At 37.2% G+C, this 19,443-nt stretch overlaps 1 protein-coding gene across 2 annotated transcripts in view; it reads left to right on the plus strand.

Moving 5' to 3' along the window:
• Window positions 1-19,443, plus strand: part of LOC127029986 (cadherin-7) — a 71,177-nt gene that overhangs the window by 13,549 nt on the left and 38,185 nt on the right. For both annotated transcript variants that reach the window (XM_050915882.1, XM_050915883.1), the window contains exon 2: window positions 16,629-16,923. In XM_050915882.1, the coding sequence (XP_050771839.1) occupies window positions 16,629-16,923 (295 nt within the window). The remainder of the gene's footprint in view (window positions 1-16,628; window positions 16,924-19,443) is intronic.

Below are 19,443 nucleotides of genomic sequence, written 5' to 3' on the forward strand. Positions count from 1 at the left end.
TTTTTTTACCTCAACTGAAGATTTAAATGCCTTCAGGGTGGAGTGTGGGACCGTCAGAAGCAGCAGCATGGAAAAGGTAGCTCAGGGCCACAAGTCTTCACATTGGCTTAGAAACCCTGGGTGTCTTCACTAAATACAATACGATGGTCTAATATGTGTCTGATTGTTTACAGAGTAGCAGAGAATTTGTTCTTAATAGTGACTATATAAAATTATACTTTGTTACTCAGTAGATGAATTCTATGTGTGAGTCACACCTGCCTGTTCTGGTGATAATTTTTTTTCTACTTATTATTGCTATTAGTCCTGCTGAGCTAACACAGCTGAAAGACAGCAAACTGCATTCTATTATTACTTGAGTGTCATCCACAGACGTGTTTGTTATGTTCCACTGACTTACACCTGCACAACCCAGTTGTAAGCTATGGGACCATACATTTTTACAATGAGAACAGAATCTGAAGATAGCAGGGGTTTTACTTGCTTATGTAACTGGAGGCATAATTCGTCTCCTGGAAAGAAAGAGCTTGTCTTTACAAGACTCAGCCAAGGTTGCAATACGAACAGCTTACATATGACTTGTCCACAGAGTCTATATGAAATGCAAGTCACAGAAAGACATTGCTGGTTTTATACTACCACTTTTCAGCATGCAGCACATTAATAGAAAGCCTGTTTACTGTCTTAATGCCTTTTTTATGATCAAATTTGTTTATTTGGTTGATTCAGTTTGTTCTTTGCCAGTTAACATTGAATGCACTAGATTTGCTATTGAACAACTACTATCCTTCCACTTGTACCGCTATTTTTGTGTGTGTATGGACACAACAACATGGCTCTATTATTGAACTGGCATGCTTTCTCTTTGATAAAAATTGGAGAATTTAATAGTGCATTCTGGTTCCTTTATTCTCTTATATAGCCATTATTTTTGCCTTCCAGGCTTCCACATGTTTTAAAAGTAGCTGCAGAGCAGACTGAAGGGTATTCCTTATCTTGTGCTGTCATAAGCACTGACCACCAATGTTTGATCACTTCTGTGAACAACATGCTTTAGAGTTTCTCATGTATTCTTCAATGAAAACAAAAAAAACCCTGAACAATCTTTTTGCTTTCTCGTAAATTTTATTGAGCAAATATGAATAGACATTAATGGAGAAAACAAAAGAGGAAGAAGCAATAAAAAGGATGTATGTAGGGGAAAAACAAAGCCAATACTAGCCAACCACAAACTCCCAGAAGAGCAGAGGATCTGTGGGACCATTAGGAGGACAAAGGGTTCATCAGTTAGGAATGCAAGGAATAGAGTATCGTTGAAGAAACACAATAACCTTTGAAGATGTATATAAACTAGAGACAGGTGGGGAATATAAATTCCAGTGAACTACAAGTGAGATTATTAAGTAGAATTTTCTGTTCACTTTAGAAAGTTTTATTTTAATGATATTTGAAATTTATACATCCTTGATCTTCATTAGTTTGACTGATCTGCTTGTGACTTTTCTTTGCAGAAGCTTTGATTTATTTGTGTTATTTTCACAAGCTAGATTTCACTTAATCATGAGTAATGTAACTTTTTACTAAACTGACATTGTATTTAAATGACAATTTGCACATTTTTGAAGGGAAAGAGTGCAGAAAAATAACACGAGAGATTTGTTTCATGTGCAGAAACACTTACTATTTGGAAAATAGTTACTGAATTTAAAATAACATTTTCCTTTTAAAAGATATAAAATTTTTGGCAGTATCTATTAATGTACAAGGCTCAGAACTTTATGAATGGGGTTATAATTATTTGTTTTCCCTTAAAAATATAGGAGCAGATCCTCAATGAATGGAAATTGCTCTCTCATTCCAGTGCACAGAGCTGTGCTGATTTACACCAAGCTGTATAGAACTTCCCTAAGGGGGGATATTTAGCAGTTTGTTAAATTAAGTGATCGTTTTAATGGGCCACACAGAAGGTGTGAGACAAAAGTGAAAATGCCTTGAGTATAAAGTTCTGAACATTACAATTGGTGACAGAAGGCCTATCAATGAGACAGTAATCCTATAAAAATACAGAAAGATCAGATTGCTTGTCGAGTTAGAATTGCTTTAATATGGATGCATGCAAGGGGATAGCAAAGGAGCTGGAAACTTTCCATCTGCTTTGTATACAAAGTGATTAGATTGTGATCACTTAGTCCAAGAGGATAGAAATGATGCACAATTCTGCCAGGATGAGACATGCAAATTGGATCAATTAAGCTTTGAGAGTGCTCAGACAATCTGGTAGAGAAGTTTACATGCTGTGTCAAGTGAAACTTAGCAAAGATCAGTCTTGAATGCTGGGGGCAAGTATTATAGTGATTTAAACTCTAATCTCCAAGAGTAATTAATTGTTTTTGGATTTGGTTATAAACCCGATCAGATACTATAATAAAACAATCAGATACTATAATAAAAGATCTGTTTAGGAGATCTTTGATGGTATACACAAGAAGTATGACAGACAAATTAGTAACTGTCATCTGAGTTGAAACATTTGAGGTAGATGAGAGTAAATTGCGATGAGTGATCTTGTTTGCAGTTGACGGAATGCACAATACTAATAACTCCTGTACCTTCATGTTGACCACAATGCTTCAGAAGCAGGGAGTGTTCTCATAAGGAACTCGTGTGCTCTATTTTTATTGAACCAAAGTTCACTCAGAAAGGGAACAACGTGAAAATGATCATTAGATAAGAGTGCTCTAATTTCATCAGGGTCCATCTAAGAATTTGAATTATGTACCCTATGCAACGTTTTTTATAGCGGCAAAAGGACACGTTGTTTCAGATAATCAGAAGTGTCTTTATGTAAATCAAAAGTTCTCAATATATGTGAAGTACTGGAACCTTCAGAAATGAGTTTCTGAAGGAAGACTTTGAACATTTTCAGTAGAATCCAGATGGCTTTCAGAATTAGAAACCAGTCTGCACAATTTAAATTTTAATGTAGATTCAGCAAGTATACATGACCAACCTAAAATAACACCTGCCATTTCAGTATTTTCTCATCATTTGTTTATCAATGGCACATAAATTGATTGTCTTGCCAGCATTTAATGGCAGTGAGTAAGAAACACAGCAAGATTGTGTTCTGGTGAAAACATGAAGAATAGACAAGAAAATCCTGGGTTGGCATGATCTTTTTACATGGCAAAACTCATATCTGAATTTTTTTTTAAAAACGATGAGTGAATTTCAATTTTAATCCATAAATATCTTCTCTCATCATTTGAAAAGTCAAAATATGATTTAAGGAAACAAGGTGTAATGACTGCATAGGAATTTGATGAGATTGTCTTTATTAAACACTCACCATACTCACCAAAATAGAAAAAGGCACCAGGAGAGCACTGCCCTTTCCATACAGCTGTTAAAATCCTTCTAAGCTGGAAGGCTTTACAATTAACCTAGTATTGTTCATGTTAAGGCAGTTTGTTATGGTTTTGAAATACTAATGCATTATCCTCCCCCTCAAATGTTTTCTGAAAAACAGCAGAAAACACAGGCATTAAAAGCATTTCTTTCCCAGCCCTTAATCCTATGGAGTAAAAATGCCTATAAAATATGAATTACTATCTTGAGATCAGTCTGGTTATATCTGAAAGCCCTGGCAGACCTGCAAATTTGAATGGTTAAAAAAAAAAGAAGAAATCAAACCTTTTAAAGTATCTATTCGCAAAGGATCACTTTAAATGATCTGAACAATTTAAGGCAGACTTTCAAATGTCTGTATTTACTGTGCATACCCTACTTCAGCTTGTTCTGAATACTGAACAGCTACAGTGTGAATTTATGTAATGGAATCACTTAAGCTTTCAATTCTACTTCTTACAATTAGTCTATGTGATGCACATTGCTGTTCATTAAAGCACCCTTCCTTTGCACAGGGATTAAGGCTCTCTTTCAGAAAGACGCTTAGGCATATGCTTGGTACCAACTTTCGTGAGCGTTAAGCAAGTCCTGACATGCTGTACATGGATAAGGACGATTTCCTAACTTAGAGAATTCTAAACCAGAGATTTAATTTGGTGTAGCACAGAGTTAAATTTCCCTACTCTTTGGAGTAAATTTTGAACAATGGGCTGTTAATTAACTAGCCAGTATATATGGACGGATGGATATGTATTTTAGAAACACTTTTGGGTAAAAACCAATGTGATAAACCATCTTCAGTTAAATACATAAAAGCAGGGGAAAAAAGAAAAAAAAGAAATTATCCTATAGCCAACTGAAAAAAAGAACATTTTATTTGTCATTCAGTGTTTTACCTTTACTGAACTGCAGTGTTAGTAATTGGTCATAGCAGTTAATACAAAGCACTACAGAAATGTTGGGGTGTTTAATCAAGCCAGACTGAAAAAGAGATTCTAAATGAAATGTGAACACACTGACAACAGTAACTTGTGGTTTAAGATAATAAGTTAACCAAGGGATTCTTCTGCTCTTTTTAAGTGAACTCATTTTAAGACACAAGACAAATGTCTATAGGAAGATGTCTAATATGGCACTTTATTTGGTCATGCATTGGTTTTTCATGTTATATTGTCATACTAGCAATGAAACTGTAATGCTTTGCTATAGATTTTCATTGCTGCCCTTTTCATATGAAATAATTTACTCATATTAAAATGTTATAGTAAAATTTTACATTCAAAATTCTCTGTTCTTGCTTTATTTCCTTGACCCACTGTCAGCTCTGAGCAGTTATGACTCTCTCCCCAATGTACCTTCCCAGGGACTAATTACGTGTGATATGGGCATTGTGTCAAATTCTTAATTTTGCACTTTAAATCTAGGAGTAGTGCCATTGATCTTAGTGGGAATACTTATGGGATTAGATTTGTGGAAATACTTTGAGAAATATCTGGGTGGTATGAAACATTTTATATCATATAACCAATATGATCATATGAAGAACTGTCAATTTCAAGTTGACTATAAATCTTTCAGGAAAGTCAGCACTAATTATTGCATTTATCCAAATATATAAAACTTTATAAAGAAAGACAATAAGAATTTAATTTTTAAGAAGCAAAACATAATAACAAACACTGATGCCCTGACATGCATATTATCATTTATGTACGTTAAAAATGGAGATGTACACCAACATGTTAATTCTGCTTTGTTTGAATGGTTTCATAAATTTTATTTAACAAGTCCTTAACTGTTTTCAGGGAATTATAGGTTAGTGTGGCTGTGGACCCAGTTAATTACATTTTTTCTGTATTGTAAATCTTTCATCATTAAAATTATCAGATCATGCTGTCTTCTGTAGTCTAGTACTTTATAAGCTTCTACAGACACAATTAGTCACAGTAATTACTTCAACTGCTTTACAGTTACATGTTTTACCGTTGTCTTGTAGTGTGTCAGGGTTTCAGCACTTCCCACTAACATGCAAGGTAAGATTATAAGTGGATTTTTAGTAGCATTAAACTTTCAAGAGCAAATGAAATTTGAGGAATTGATACAACATAAACCCAAACCAAACACAACAGAATAAAGCTCTACACCCTCCAGGTATCTATTCCTTGGTACTAATGTTCTTTGGAAGCAGGTTCCTACGAGAAAAATCATTATCAACCAAGCAACGCTGCAAGCTATTTTGGATAGTTGAAGTAGAAACAGGATAATCACTCTAAACTATAGATCAGTAGTTTGACAAAGAAGAGACAATATGGGAGGTATAATTTCCACTCTAAAATAACGACATGCAGTATAAGTACACGTCTTATCTCAGAAAAGACTTTAATACCAAATGAATTTTTGTTTGTAAATTTGATATTATTGATATGGTAGTCAAACAAAAAGTGTGTATGATTATTTTTCCCACTCAGTGCTATTACAGATAATTCTTTAGATTACAGAGTTAGATATGAAAAAATAGATCCTCTAATATGCTCTCATTTTCTGTGGTTGAAATTCTAGGCCTGAATTATTACAACTAAGTAGAAAAAGTAATATGGGAGAAACAACTTTCCAGTCAGCATATTTGTATTCTTTTTTCTTATTTCTATTTTCAAGAACAGGGAAAAAGTAAAAGCATTCATTTTGCATTATTGCAGATATATAAATTCTGCTATTGCTTTTCTTGTCTCATCTCCCCTCTTTCCCTCTCTCCTGTGCCATAAGGCGAAGTACATTCATGCATTCTCTGGTCATTAAAAAAAAAAAAAAAAAAAAAGACTTAAAAATCATAAATAATTAATAAAAGGATTAACATATTGTTTACCATGTACAGTGGTATAAGAACAGAAAATACTCTTATCACTGTAAATATAGATGTATTTATGCGTATATACATATATGTATTTCATTCAAGAAAAGTGTATGCTCAAACAGTTCTTTACTGTATATATATTAATATTATGCAAGCAGAGATTGTTTCATGTGTAGTGGGGAAGTAATTTGAGAAGAAGAATGAGTGAAGTTCTTGAAGGCTCTGTTTCTGTAAGCTGCTACACATGCATAAACTTTTCAAGCCCATGGACATCTGCTAGCCCAGAGATATTCTTCTATGAAGTGTACTAGGGTCTTTGGTATTTATTTGCCATGCTATGTTTTTTAAGCCTGATCACTTTCATGGAAGCTGTATGTGGGGAATGCAGGGAGAGAGCACCCTCACACAATTTTATTACACTGCTGAAATAGAGACTAGTGACTTTAAGAGAATTTTGTCTTACAGCTTCAGTGATTCTTGGCAACAAAATAAATCAAATCACTGGACCAGTAAATATGTTGGTTTAGTATATAACAGCAAATAGTATGGTGCATTATGAATAGATATGGATCATGTGAAAATACTATTGGTATGTGCAGAAGAGAACTTAGTCCCTTTCCTGGAGAATAAGTAAATGCAGAGACCCAAATACAGCTGGTAAGAATAAACATTCAGGAATTTGTAAATAGAATTTCACTCCAGTGGTATTTTCACATGATTTAATTGTTTTAGGCACTTGTATAAATGAGGTTTGAGTCATTGGTTTCTTTAATCAAAAATTAAATCTATTTGGGTAAAAATAGAAGCAGTTTTTATATGGTAAGTCAGACAGCAAATCCATTACTCTATGGCTTGGTTTGTCAGTGATGCAGTTTTGTTACTAAAATACTCAGAATGAGTACTCCAAGGAATAAATACTGATGGACTGAGAGTGGTTTGGGAAAAAACAAAAAGACCCAAAACTGAATATTGAACAGGTCTGTAAGGATTCCAATGTGCATATTGTTTACAAACACTGTGGTCTGTTTCCTCATTCTAAATTCTAGCAAGATAATTTCTGAAAAGCTTGAAGTATGTGTGTGAAGGAAAAGCAGGTCTCTTTTTTTCCATTCCTATTCTGAATGTGTTATGTTGCCTGCAGGCTCTTGGTGGTGCTACAATACAGTATTGCTGTCCCCCCACCCCCAATAAATATTATGCAATTAGTACGTGATGATGCACAGTATACAGATGGCTTTTACTTCCCAAAGCTGCCAAACTGTCTTTTTAAGAGTGTGAATGACAAATAGTCATTTTGGAGAGTGACATGTCATGATGATGGCCCATTAAAACTCCTCAAGAATACTCAGCCGGCTACATATGCCCACTCAGCTCCATCTACAGCAGCAGCTGCTTCTGAGTTCCTCCTGTAGCTGCACTAATCTTAATGGGCTGGCTGCACAATTCCCTGCCGCCACAGGGCATTTCGTGTTCTTATTAAAACTGGGGGGGAGAAGGCACAGATCTGTGAGTACAGCATCTGCAGAGATCGGAAAAGAAGAGGACAGAATAAGGAAATGGACGTGTGTGTGTGCGCGCGCGTGCGTGTATGTGTGTATACATACATACACTTAAATGTATGCATACATTGTATACATATATACAATCACTGTATCACTGTCTATGTAAAGAGCTAAATTATATAAATATACACAGAGAGAGAGAGAACACTATAGACACAAATGAGTGTTATTAAGAGAAAAAATGTCATAAAAATGTGACATGGTTGCTCTTATCACATCCAGTTTTCAGTATTTCCTATTAATTATTCAACTCACTAGCCTTTAGATGACAGTATCTCTTATTCCTAGAGGAACCTTTCATCTGAACTTTGTCCTCCACTTAGAAGCCTTGAAGGCTTACTTAGATACTAACTGGAATGTTATGAAGTGTAAGTTTTAGAATTTTGGTACTTCTATTTTGAATTTTGTTTGAACAATAACCGTCAAGGAACTAAAGAAGTTTCACTGTTCTCTTTCCTGTTTCACCTCCCTTTTTCAAAAGATTGGCAAAATTAAATATTCACTTCACTTCATGTGGCTGAGGTGATAAGGTTATTATCCTCCTGGAGCACTCATCAGCCACTTAAGAGTATAACAGCTATATATTTTTCACTAAACTCTTCCACCAACATTTCTGAACTTTTTACTGGGGAAACAACACGGGGGAAGGAGGGGATAGTAAAGTCTAACTGCTTATTCCAAGTTTGATCATGGGAGAGAATAAGTCTGAGTAAATGAATAAAACTTCTTACTATTCTAATTTCTTAGGCATAGGAACATACATTCTGTAGCAGCAAGAAAAGTTCAGAAACTACATTAATAGGGGAAATAAGGATTTTTTTTTAAAAAGAATGATGCCTAGTTCATTCAGAACAAGCTGATGCTTATGCTACTCTCCCTGCCCATCAGTCATGTTTCTTATGTTTGCTCCTCTGGTTCCAGCACTTTAAAATTAATGACAATTTAAATTGCACCCTTTTTTTTTTTTTCCCCGCTCCAGAGTAGGCTTTCTTTGGTGAACTTGGAGTAGTAGTAATACACATCCTCAGTAAAATGACACCTGACCAGATTCAAATTATCAACCTTTTTAATTCTTGTTGCATTAAACAGAGCATGAAAAGAAGATGCTGGTGAAGTTGTACAGCTTTACTCTCAAATACTGTTCTTGCCTAACACTGATCAGTCCCTGAAGATCAGCTCCACTTACTACTTCAGCATTTTCTTTCATTTGTACTTTTTATTTTTTCTTGCTGTTTCCTCCCATTTCAACTTGTCATTCTTCCTTTTGCCTGCCCCCTTTTGTCTTCCTCTTGCTCCATCTCCTCTGCCTCATCACATTCATTTGAGGTCTTTCATCAGTCTGTTTCCCATTCCAGTTCTCTCCTGGTCCTTCAGACCTGTCCATGTTCTCATTCCCTTTGGTTTTTTGGTTTGTGGATTTTGTTACCTTGTGTTTTTATAAACTCAGTTTCCTCTCTTCCCTTTTTATCCTTCTTATTTACTTTCTCTCTTATCCTATGCTTTCTTAATCATGCACCTGCATGAATACCTTGATTGTAGATGGAGCTTTGTTGTCACTGGCTTTATATACACTGTTGAATATTAAGATCTCAGAGGTCAAAATACACCAAATTTGCCTGCAGGAGGGCTATTAAGGACAAGCTGTGGAATGACACATCTGGTACTCCCAAAGGGATGTGCCCTTGTTTTACCCTGAACGTGAAATGCGCTCATGTGATAGGTCACCTCTCAATATCTCATTGCCTTTGTGGTGATCCTGGGTAGATATATGGGCTTGTGGTCATTTGTAGGACTCTAGTATTACCTGTAGCAAGACAAAAGAGGATTCGGAGACAGTCTGAGTTCAGGCAGCCTGTAAGGACAGTGCTGGATGTGAAGAGATCTCAGGAATGTGTCGGACCTCAGTTGTCTCAGCAGCTCTTAGGTCTTTGGTCAGCTCTGAGCACTCTAGACACAATTTTGGGGGTTTTAGATCAACACAGAACAGAAGTCTTGTCCAAGCTGACTGGGTTTTGAGCAAGCCTGTCACCAGCTGCTTGTGTTAGATAAATATAATGTGGTTATATTGTGGTCTACAGCATGGGACCTTGTTGTATTCTCACATGACTATCTCTCCACTTGCCTGACGAGGAGAAAGTCTGAAGGCAACAAAATAGTGCATGAAATTGCTAGTAAGTCAAAGTGGCAAATTGTGCCACTGTGGCACAGTTGTCTATGCTGGTTCCCTACTATACTGACAACATTGCTGTGACAAGGAAACTCTGGCAGCATTACAAGTGTATTCCTTCTTTTCAAACTCTAATTAAAAATCTTAGGGTTTTGGGTATAGCCATTTATATTGACTTGATCTCTTGTCCTCAGTATTATCTGTTACGCTGGAAGCACAGAACATAGACCAGTATATTTCTTTCTGAGCCCAGGCTTGTGCTATAGTTTTACATAAATTAATAAAACCAAAAGCAAACAAAAGCCCTCCAGGAGCTGCTTTATCACTTCCTCAATGTTTCTTGGAAAAAAGACTTTTATAAGAAAATCATTACCTGCTGAATAATACTTTCACTAGTGCCTGGGTGTGAAGTCAATTACATGAATCACAAGCCTTTGCTGACATCAATAAAATGTTGAGGAATCTATTTCTGTCCCACATGACTTCTGCAATGAGACTGAAAAGGAAATTAAAAAAGATGTCTTAAGCTGTTGATATTGAAATATGGTTACAGTTTACAAGAGTGAGAGTTTCATAGTTCCCTCTGAAAACAATTGTTTTAGTAACTAATGTGTTTGTGAGGCCCTTAAACATTGCAGAAATGTGGTATGTGTGCACATTGGATTTTACTTAAATGTTAACTCCATTGTCTATGCAGAATTTTAAATATTAGTTATTATTTGCATTGAAATTGTTCCAAATCAGCAACATTGAACCCTTAGTTATCCTGATAGTTAAAAAATATAGTGTTATATTTAAAAAAAGAAGAAAAAAAAATACAAATATCTAGTACTTTGTGAGTCATCACAATTCAAAACACTTACTAGCAGTTATAATCTGAGGGGAAAAGGGATTTCAAAACCTTCTGGGTGCAACCACAGTAAATACTGAATCCAAGAACAGGAGTTTTAAGAACCTGGCTGTTGTGATGAGCAAGATTTAATAGAAATAACCAAATTAAGTCTTCGTTTCAAATCACATACTTTCTTTCATCTTCTGGCAATTACATGTTTAATCTGTATACACCCAACAAGTTCACTTTTTAAGTCTTCCCAGAAAGCAGGGGAGGCATGTTGTATATGAAGACAAGAGTGTCTTCCTCCCACAATCAATTCTCAGTTGTTTTGTGATAGTAAGTTGTGGTCATAAAATGGACAAGAAGATTGGTCCTGGCTTGGTGTTCTTTCTTCCTTTTGTCCTTTTTTGCTTCCTAGTCCCTCCTTGCTTTTAGTGAGAAGGCAGGAATAAAGCTGCAGTTGCATCAGTTCCATATCACCAAGAACTATGGATGCCTGCACAGTCATGAGGAGACAGTTTTCATTCCTCTCCTCCCTTTCTAGTTACTTCCACAGCGAGAAAGAAAAGGGTGCAGGCAAGGTAACTCCTCCTTGAGAAAACTTTTCAGTTGTTCTGCAAATGAGTGCACATTTCTTATGGTCTCACAGAGCTATGGAGCTAGGTTGTATTGAAGCATCTCATGTTTGATCTGTCTGTCTCTTTCTCACCATTACCTCTGTGATCCTGCTGGTGCTGAAAACCCAGCAGCTCCTCATGTTCTCCCTGTACTTTTCTTCTTCATCCAGAATCTGTAAACTCTACAATGAAACATCAGCCATGCTGCCACAGGGAGGAACTGCAAAGAGAGGTCTTTGAGGAGGAAAAAACAGAGAAGAGAGACATATGAACATTGCACCTGCTTTAAGGAGCCTGAACTGAAAATCAGAGAAATAGCAAACCTCTCATTCAGACCTCAAACAGATTGGTGGCCAGATAAATTGCTTTTAATGCAGTGCAGTATCTCTGCTTACTGACAAAAATAAATGTCCTCCTCTATTGAAAATACTGCATTAGCATACTTTAATGGCAAGTGATGCAAAATGACGTCATCTTCGGTTGTACAGAACTGTACCTACAAATAGACAAAATCCAGAAACTATTGAGTATTCGGGATCTTGAAGGAAATGTATTATTTAGGTTTCCCTAGAATAACCATCATCCTGAGGGTCCACGTAAACATAAATGCATTAGACAAGACCCTATACTAAGCTATATTGCTGCAGGGCCGAAAAATGTGAGGACAAAATTGCATTCATTAAAGGAGTTAGGGTAATAGTGCCTTTGCTACTGAGTAAAGCTGACTGCTTCCTTCTCTCACACATATCCAAACAAGCATTTTCTAAAACTGAGAGGAGTTTTAGGAGTTGGGCCTAAGAAGATATGAGTGCCCTCTTTTTAGGTTGAGTTCAGAGACAGTAGAGGGCACTCGGTAGATTATCTTCTTAAAAAAAAAAAAAAAGAAAAAGTGCACTTATACGCACTGGCCCTCTCTGCCTCCATAAGGCTTGTGTGGCTTTTCTTATTAGATTTGTTCACTCTCTGCTAACTTTCCTAGAACATCCAAAATTACCCTCCTGTTAAAAATGCGTCATCTCTCTGCAGAAGCTTGCTGCTTCACTTTTCTGTTCTCAGGTACTCTTTCTTGTACGTGGTGTAATGCAGGGAACACCCAACACCAAAACTCTTAAAATCTTCAGGTTAAATGTATGTGGAATGTAACAAAGAAGCAATAGGATCAGCATATAATAATTGGATCATGAATCTCATCTGGAAATAAGGTTACTTGAAAGCCAAGGCAAACTGGAGGGTGACCATCATGGATATTGCGTGGAGATGGCAATGGATGAAATTAATTGGAAGTATACAACCATCTTTACCTATAGCAGTCCTCTTTCAGAAAACAGAGGGAGGAATTTTATTCACAATATTTGTTGCAAACTAATTCTGAACGAAAATTTGTCTGGGATGTTCCAGAATGGGATCAGATGAGATTTACCCAGTGAATCTTTGAGTCCTCCATGTCTCTTGAAACAAGAATTTGAAACTGCCTTTGTCTTGATCCTCTCTACTTTTACGGTCATAGTCCCCATGCGCAGCTACAGACTGAGCTGCAGTTCTGTCTCCTACATGAATGTCTCTGTAGAAAGTGGGAGGAGTGATAAACAAGCTAACAGATGGCACCACCATAGATGCTTTCTGGAGCTTTCCTGTAAAGTACAACTGTCCTGAGTACTAATATAATTCTATATAATTGTTGCCAAATTAATCACAAAAGCAAGTAAAAATCCCAGGTCTCATTCTTAAATGTACTTCATCTTAAAAAAGGGGGGAAAACCCAAAACAAAATAACCAAAAAACCAACAACAAAAACCCCAAATGTGCAAAGTGTTTTCTAAAGCCAACATTATAAGGAAAATATTATTTCTCACTTCCTAGGATGTTAAACTAAATAGCTGGAAGTACAGGTAGTTTGAAGTCACATTTGGTAGTAGCAGAGGTGTAAATATGGTACAGGACTGCTGCATTCAAAAATTTTGTTCTTAGTTGCAAATCACCGACGCCTCTACATTAATAACTTTGAAGATCACTGTTTGGAAGGATTATATGGGGTGGAACTGGAATAAAGGTTATCTGAAAACTGCACCAAACGTACATCTGGATTCGGTCAGCCTAGTTTATTTTTACATAGTTCTCTTGTATTGTACTTTTAAATTATCTCAGATTGACACTAAAATACACATTAAAATGTTGAAAAAAATTCTTTGGAGTGTTTTACACAGAAATGATTGTACTATAGTGCCAAAGATAAAATAAATCTTGAGCTATATCACCTTCCTGGGGTTAAGTATGTAGAGAATGGTGCTTTACTACCTTAAGCACGGGCCAGTATGTTTTCTTAAAGGCTCAGTAGAACAAAGTTTGAAAAGATACAAAGAAGTTTTCTCTCCCAGAGCCTCAACCATGGAGTAACAAAGGTCACTGCTAATCGCTTTACTAATCTGTGTGGTAGCAGTTTTCTACCAAGGCATCGTTCCAAAGAGTGGCTTCTGTTCAGCATTTCACTCCAGGGCACCAGCCACTGTAGTGTAATCCATGAGGAGATTTATGGACCTCAGAGTGGGACTTCTTAAAAAACAATGTGTTAATCAGCAGGCCACTGAGTGAGCAAATGGGAAATGCTGAGCCTACAGAATATCTTCTTTCTCTGGGATGTGAAAGCCATACTCCGTGCATCTTCGAGGATTTACACTTCTGGCCTCTCCCCTGAAGGTCTCTTTTCTTTCAAAACACTGCTAGAAAAGTTATTCAGGATAGGGCTGGATCTAAATAGGACGTGAAAGGGAGGCTGTGCAGCCCTGCAGCATGAGACCCAGGTGTGAGTGTTACACTCTGGTGTGCTGATGGGCTGGCTTCACCCCTATGAGAGAGCACTATGTTGCTCTCAGCAAGTTGAGACATGGAATCCCTTCCCTTCTCTGCCTGAAGACATCTACTTGCACATCTCTAACCTTCAGAAAAGTGCTCTACCTGATAAACTGCTGGGTATGCTGGTGTCATCTGCTTTTCTCTCATCCACCACATCCTTAAGCATGCCGTAAAAGGTGGAATAACTTTTACAGGGAGAATAGGAGAGTCTCAGCCACCACAGAAAGACCAGTGCTCTGCTAGAATATGGGATACGGAGAAAACTGAATCACTTCAAGAAGACAAAGGCATTGAATCTTTGTATCCCGTAGCTTCAGTTCTTGGGTAACGTGATGCTCAGCATTTCAGTCTAGACTGTAGGATTCTGGCTACGTAGGGGAACCCACACAATGCCTCTGTAGGAGACTTATGCACCCTGAAGTAGGTCTTAGAAAAAGGAAAGAGGAAAAAAAAAGTAAACCAAAATCAAACACAAGCCAGATTCTTACTTACCCAGGCCACTGCTCCTTTGTAGGGAAGATGGGTACTTCTTCCAGTCAAGTTTGAAAAAGCAGCAAGAGCTCCAACTGCCAAATTTGTGAGATGAATAGAGGTATGGTTTATTGAATAAACTCCCAGCCATGAGGACTGAAGAATATGCAGCGCTGCAGATCTTGAAAGAGCCTGGATGTGAGATACATTTTACCTTGATCCGCTCACAGTGTCAGCATTGACTATTCCTGAGTGTGCTGAGAAGTAGGACTTCAAATGTTTGGGGAACTCCACCAAAGAAATCTCAGGCTTGTTTAGGTATCTCAGAAGTTAGGTAGCAGCAGAATGAGGATAAGCCATATTTTGAAATAATGCATCTATTTTGATTTAGACACCCTAGTTCTGTTTTTTGATCCAGTCCAAAGCTCAGACTCCATTTCTGTCTTAGAGAGGGAGTGCACTGTAATTGCATAAGTATGAGAAATCCAGACAGTGTAAGTGAAGTGTAAGAAATAGGCAGCTTTTTATCTAGCTGCAAAATTCAAAACTGATCACGAGTACTTCCCTGCTGAAATAGGAAAAGGTTTCGCAGCTGTGCTAAGTTATGCCTGAGATAGCAATTTTCTGCATGTATTCTGGAAGTGATTACTATCTCAGTGATACTCCCAGTTGAGAGAAAAAAAAATGTTAGTGGAGGAAATGATGATGATAATGACAGTAGAGTTACCTCCAAACTCAACATGACATGGAGTTAGGACATGTACAAAGTAGATAAGAGACACAAAGAATCTGAACATCTTTAACATTGTCCTCAGCTATTTACAAGTAGTAATCCACTTTTTAACATGCGAGCAAGTACTTTGAATTTTACTGATGTTCTTTTCACTTGTACCATATTAAATATATCGTGTGTGTGTTACTTTAACGTGATATCCAGATCAATTACATTGCTGATACAAGTTTGAAAAGTATATGAGAATTGTTTGAGTCTGTGTTCTGTAACAGGATGGTGAGACTCAGTAGACATAAAAGAGCTACAAAGCCTGTGGAATCTTGCTCTGTAACTTAAAATATCTTGCGTGATGAGGAAGAAAGTTTCTTTCTGTAAATCTGTCTTGCAGTTCTAATGGAAGATATATTTTGACGTGTTGAGGTACATTTGTTCTGTGCCTGCTACAGGTAGTCCCAGGGAAACTACATCTGACTTTTGATGCTGTGTAGTTCAGGCAGTGCCAGGATGCTTCTTGGTCTTTGTCAGACTCTGCATTTTTCTGAAGTTAGGTAATGGAAAACAAGATACGGAAGTGAAGTTACTGGCCCATCAGATAGTAGTGAGCAATCTATCAACCAATGCATTTTAATTCATGTGATACATTTTACTGCTCTACACAGTAAACACTGAGGAAATCAGTATGTCATTTCCCATACATGCACAGGAGCAAACACACACTGACATTAAGTTTATAGTGACATTTGTTTGAAGTCTCATCCTTCAGTAGGATAATAAGCTGAAACCAACAATATAGGTAAATTCAAGTAGGAATAAAGTCACGGTTATAATCATATGTGTGCATGTGTGTATGTGTGTGGCTATGTAAAACTCTGGTATGAGAAGACTGTAAGACAATATCAAATGCATTTGAAAATGAGATTGTTTGCAGGAAAGAATGAAATTATCTTGCTCAAAAGAGCAAGCTGGCAGATTCTAATGGTCCCTCACATGCTGTGCAAGATAAACATTCAGCTTATCTTTCCAAGAACAATAAAATTTCATGTACTACTGCTCGACATAAGAATTATTTTTACATATCTCCATGCCACTGACTCTCTTGTAAGTTAATCTCATCTCTCATCAATTTTTCACCAGCTTCACTCTGATGTTGATAAAGGAGATGGTTCCATCAAATACATCTTGTCAGGCGAAGGGGCAAGTTCCATTTTCATTATTGATGAGAACACGGGGGATATTCATGCTACAAAGAGGCTGGATCGAGAAGAGCAGGCCTACTACACGCTCCGAGCACAAGCACTAGATAGGCTGACTAATAAACCCGTGGAACCAGAATCTGAGTTCGTCATTAAGATTCAGGACATCAATGACAATGAGCCAAAATTTCTGGATGGTCCTTACACTGCTGGAGTCCCCGAGATGTCTCCTGTGGGTAAGTGCAAGATACACTATTGGTGTTGTGGGAATTTTGTTCCTATTGCCTTTTTAAAAATTTCATTATTTTTTACTGTATTGCACTAAGCTACTTAATTATCTATGAGGCACCTGCAACAGTTAGATATTTCAAGACTTAACTGGAAATAACATGCTAGATTAAGTATTTACCCTTTCAAAAATGTTGTGAAACTCAAATAGCTATGTAGGGATTCAGATAAGGATTTTATGATGTATTTCTCGTTCCAGTGCCCAGAGGCTTTGTTTTATAATTCTCATTAACAATAATAAGTTTCACTCCTATGCTATGGTACTCAGAGGTGATAATACATCATTTTGTTCAGATAAAGTCTGTTCTTAACAAACTCTTCAAATTCCTGCTAGTGCATAGCATAATTTTTTGGTAAGTGTTGCATATATCAGTAACAGTTTACTGTATATCTTTTCTAATACTGAAATCCAGCTCTCTGGGAAATAAATGCAAGCAGCAGGTACTGGGGTACAAGCTGAGATAGTTTCGAAACTCCAGTGGAATCAGAGAAGAATGGCTTTTAGAGGCTTCAGACCCTCTGTTGGAAAAGAAGAAATGCTAATTTTTCTTGAGTTTGAATTAGGGAAGAATTTCAACATCAAATCCACTATCTCTTCATTTTGAAGAGACCAAATGCTCATCTGTCGTCAGGTGCCAACGGTTCCTTTGAAAGCTGACTGATTCAGACCAGATAGGAGTTTGGCCCGGAGACATTTTAGTAAATTTTACTTTAACCTGAAATTATAAAGGCAAGCATGAAGCTAAAAAAAGCAGAACAACTTCATCTACCTCAGTGGAAATACGTGTATGGGAAGCCTCACTTCAGATTAAGAGAGTTATAATGTGGTATCGTGGTTTAACCCCAGCCGGCAACTAAGCACCACACAGCTGCTTGCTCACTCCCCCCTGGTGAGATGGGGGAGAGAATCGGAAGAGTAAAAGTGAGAAAACTCATGGGTTCAGATAAAGACAGTTTAATAGGTAAAGCAAAAGCCACGCACACAAGCAAAGCAAAACAAGGAATTCATTCACTACTTCCCATCAGCAGGCAGGTGTTCAGCCATCTCCAGGAAAGCAGGGCTCCATCACGTGTGATGGTTACTTGGGAAGACAAATGCCATCACTCTGAACATTTCCCCCTTCCTTCTTCTTCCTCCAGCTTTATATGCTGAGCATGACGTCATATGGTATGCAATATTCCTTTGGTCAGTTGGGGTCAGCTGTCCCGGCTGTGTCCCCTCCCAACTTCTTGTGCACCCCCAGCCTCCTCGCTGGTGGGGTGGTGTGAGAAGCAGAAAAGGCCTTGACTCTGTGTAAGCACTGCTCAGCAGTAACTAAAACATCCCTGAATTATCAACACTGTTTCTAGCACAAATCCAAAACATAGCCCCATACTAGCTACTATGAAGAAAATTAACTCTATCCCAGCCAAAACCAGCACAGGTGATTGAAATTAGGATTTTCTTTGCTAGACTGATTTGAAACCATATCAAAATTTGATATTCTTACAGTAAGACTGACCATATAGAATTTGCTATAGTTTCCTCAATACCATCTCCTGTGTTTTTGGACATTAAACGATGCCTCTAAATTAGAGCTAGAGAGAGGAAAAGAATCTTCCCTGCCTAAGCGCCCTGCAGCAATCATTAGTCAACATTGCTTTTATATTTGAAACTCAGCTTAGGAGCCAATAGGAGATAAGTAAAACATTGCTAATGAGTTTTCTATTTATTTATTTTACTAAGCAGTGAGCACAGACACTATTTCTCATTTGATACTTGGCACTTGTTCATTGTCACTCGAACACTATGTGAATGGCTGAAGAGGCAATAGTAGCCTTGGAAAGAAAGATGGACACCACAGCTTTTGAGGAGTATGAGGGAGGAGATGAAGTCGTGATACATTGCTGAAGACTTTTTACTGCAGCACTTTGGAAAAACAGAGATAATCAGATAATCTAAGACTGTAAAACTAAATATTCAGTACTTCAAAAATATATTCTGTAAAAAATATATCTTTTTTTTAAATTGCTGTTTTATTTTAGAATTAGATTATTTAAGTGAGCTGTAGCATGCAGCAATGATTAGATTTTTGCACCTTTGTCTTGTGCCCTGAAGAGCAATATCTCCACATTTCCCTTCTGCATGAGTTACTTCTGTCTTGTCCTGTACTGGCATATTGACATATGGACAACTACTACAGATATATGAGGTTTACCCACACACACAAATCCATGCCTCTACCCCTCACCCATGCTCCATTTGTTCCAAAAATATATTGGGAATCAATCTGTGGGGAGTGCATGATGTGCAGTGGAGAATATAAGGACTATTTTTCAAAATGAGCTGCTTTTGCTTATTTTGTTGAACCTTTACCACATAAATGACTGAAAGAAATTCTCTCCCATACCGACTGCAGCACCAAATGTATATTCAACTTAGGTGGAATATTGTGCAAAATCATTAACTGAGACTTGTGCACTCTCTG

The sequence above is a fragment of the Gymnogyps californianus genome, chromosome 2, assembly GCF_018139145.2.
Source record: "Gymnogyps californianus isolate 813 chromosome 2, ASM1813914v2, whole genome shotgun sequence".
Lineage (NCBI taxonomy): Eukaryota > Metazoa > Chordata > Aves > Accipitriformes > Cathartidae > Gymnogyps > Gymnogyps californianus.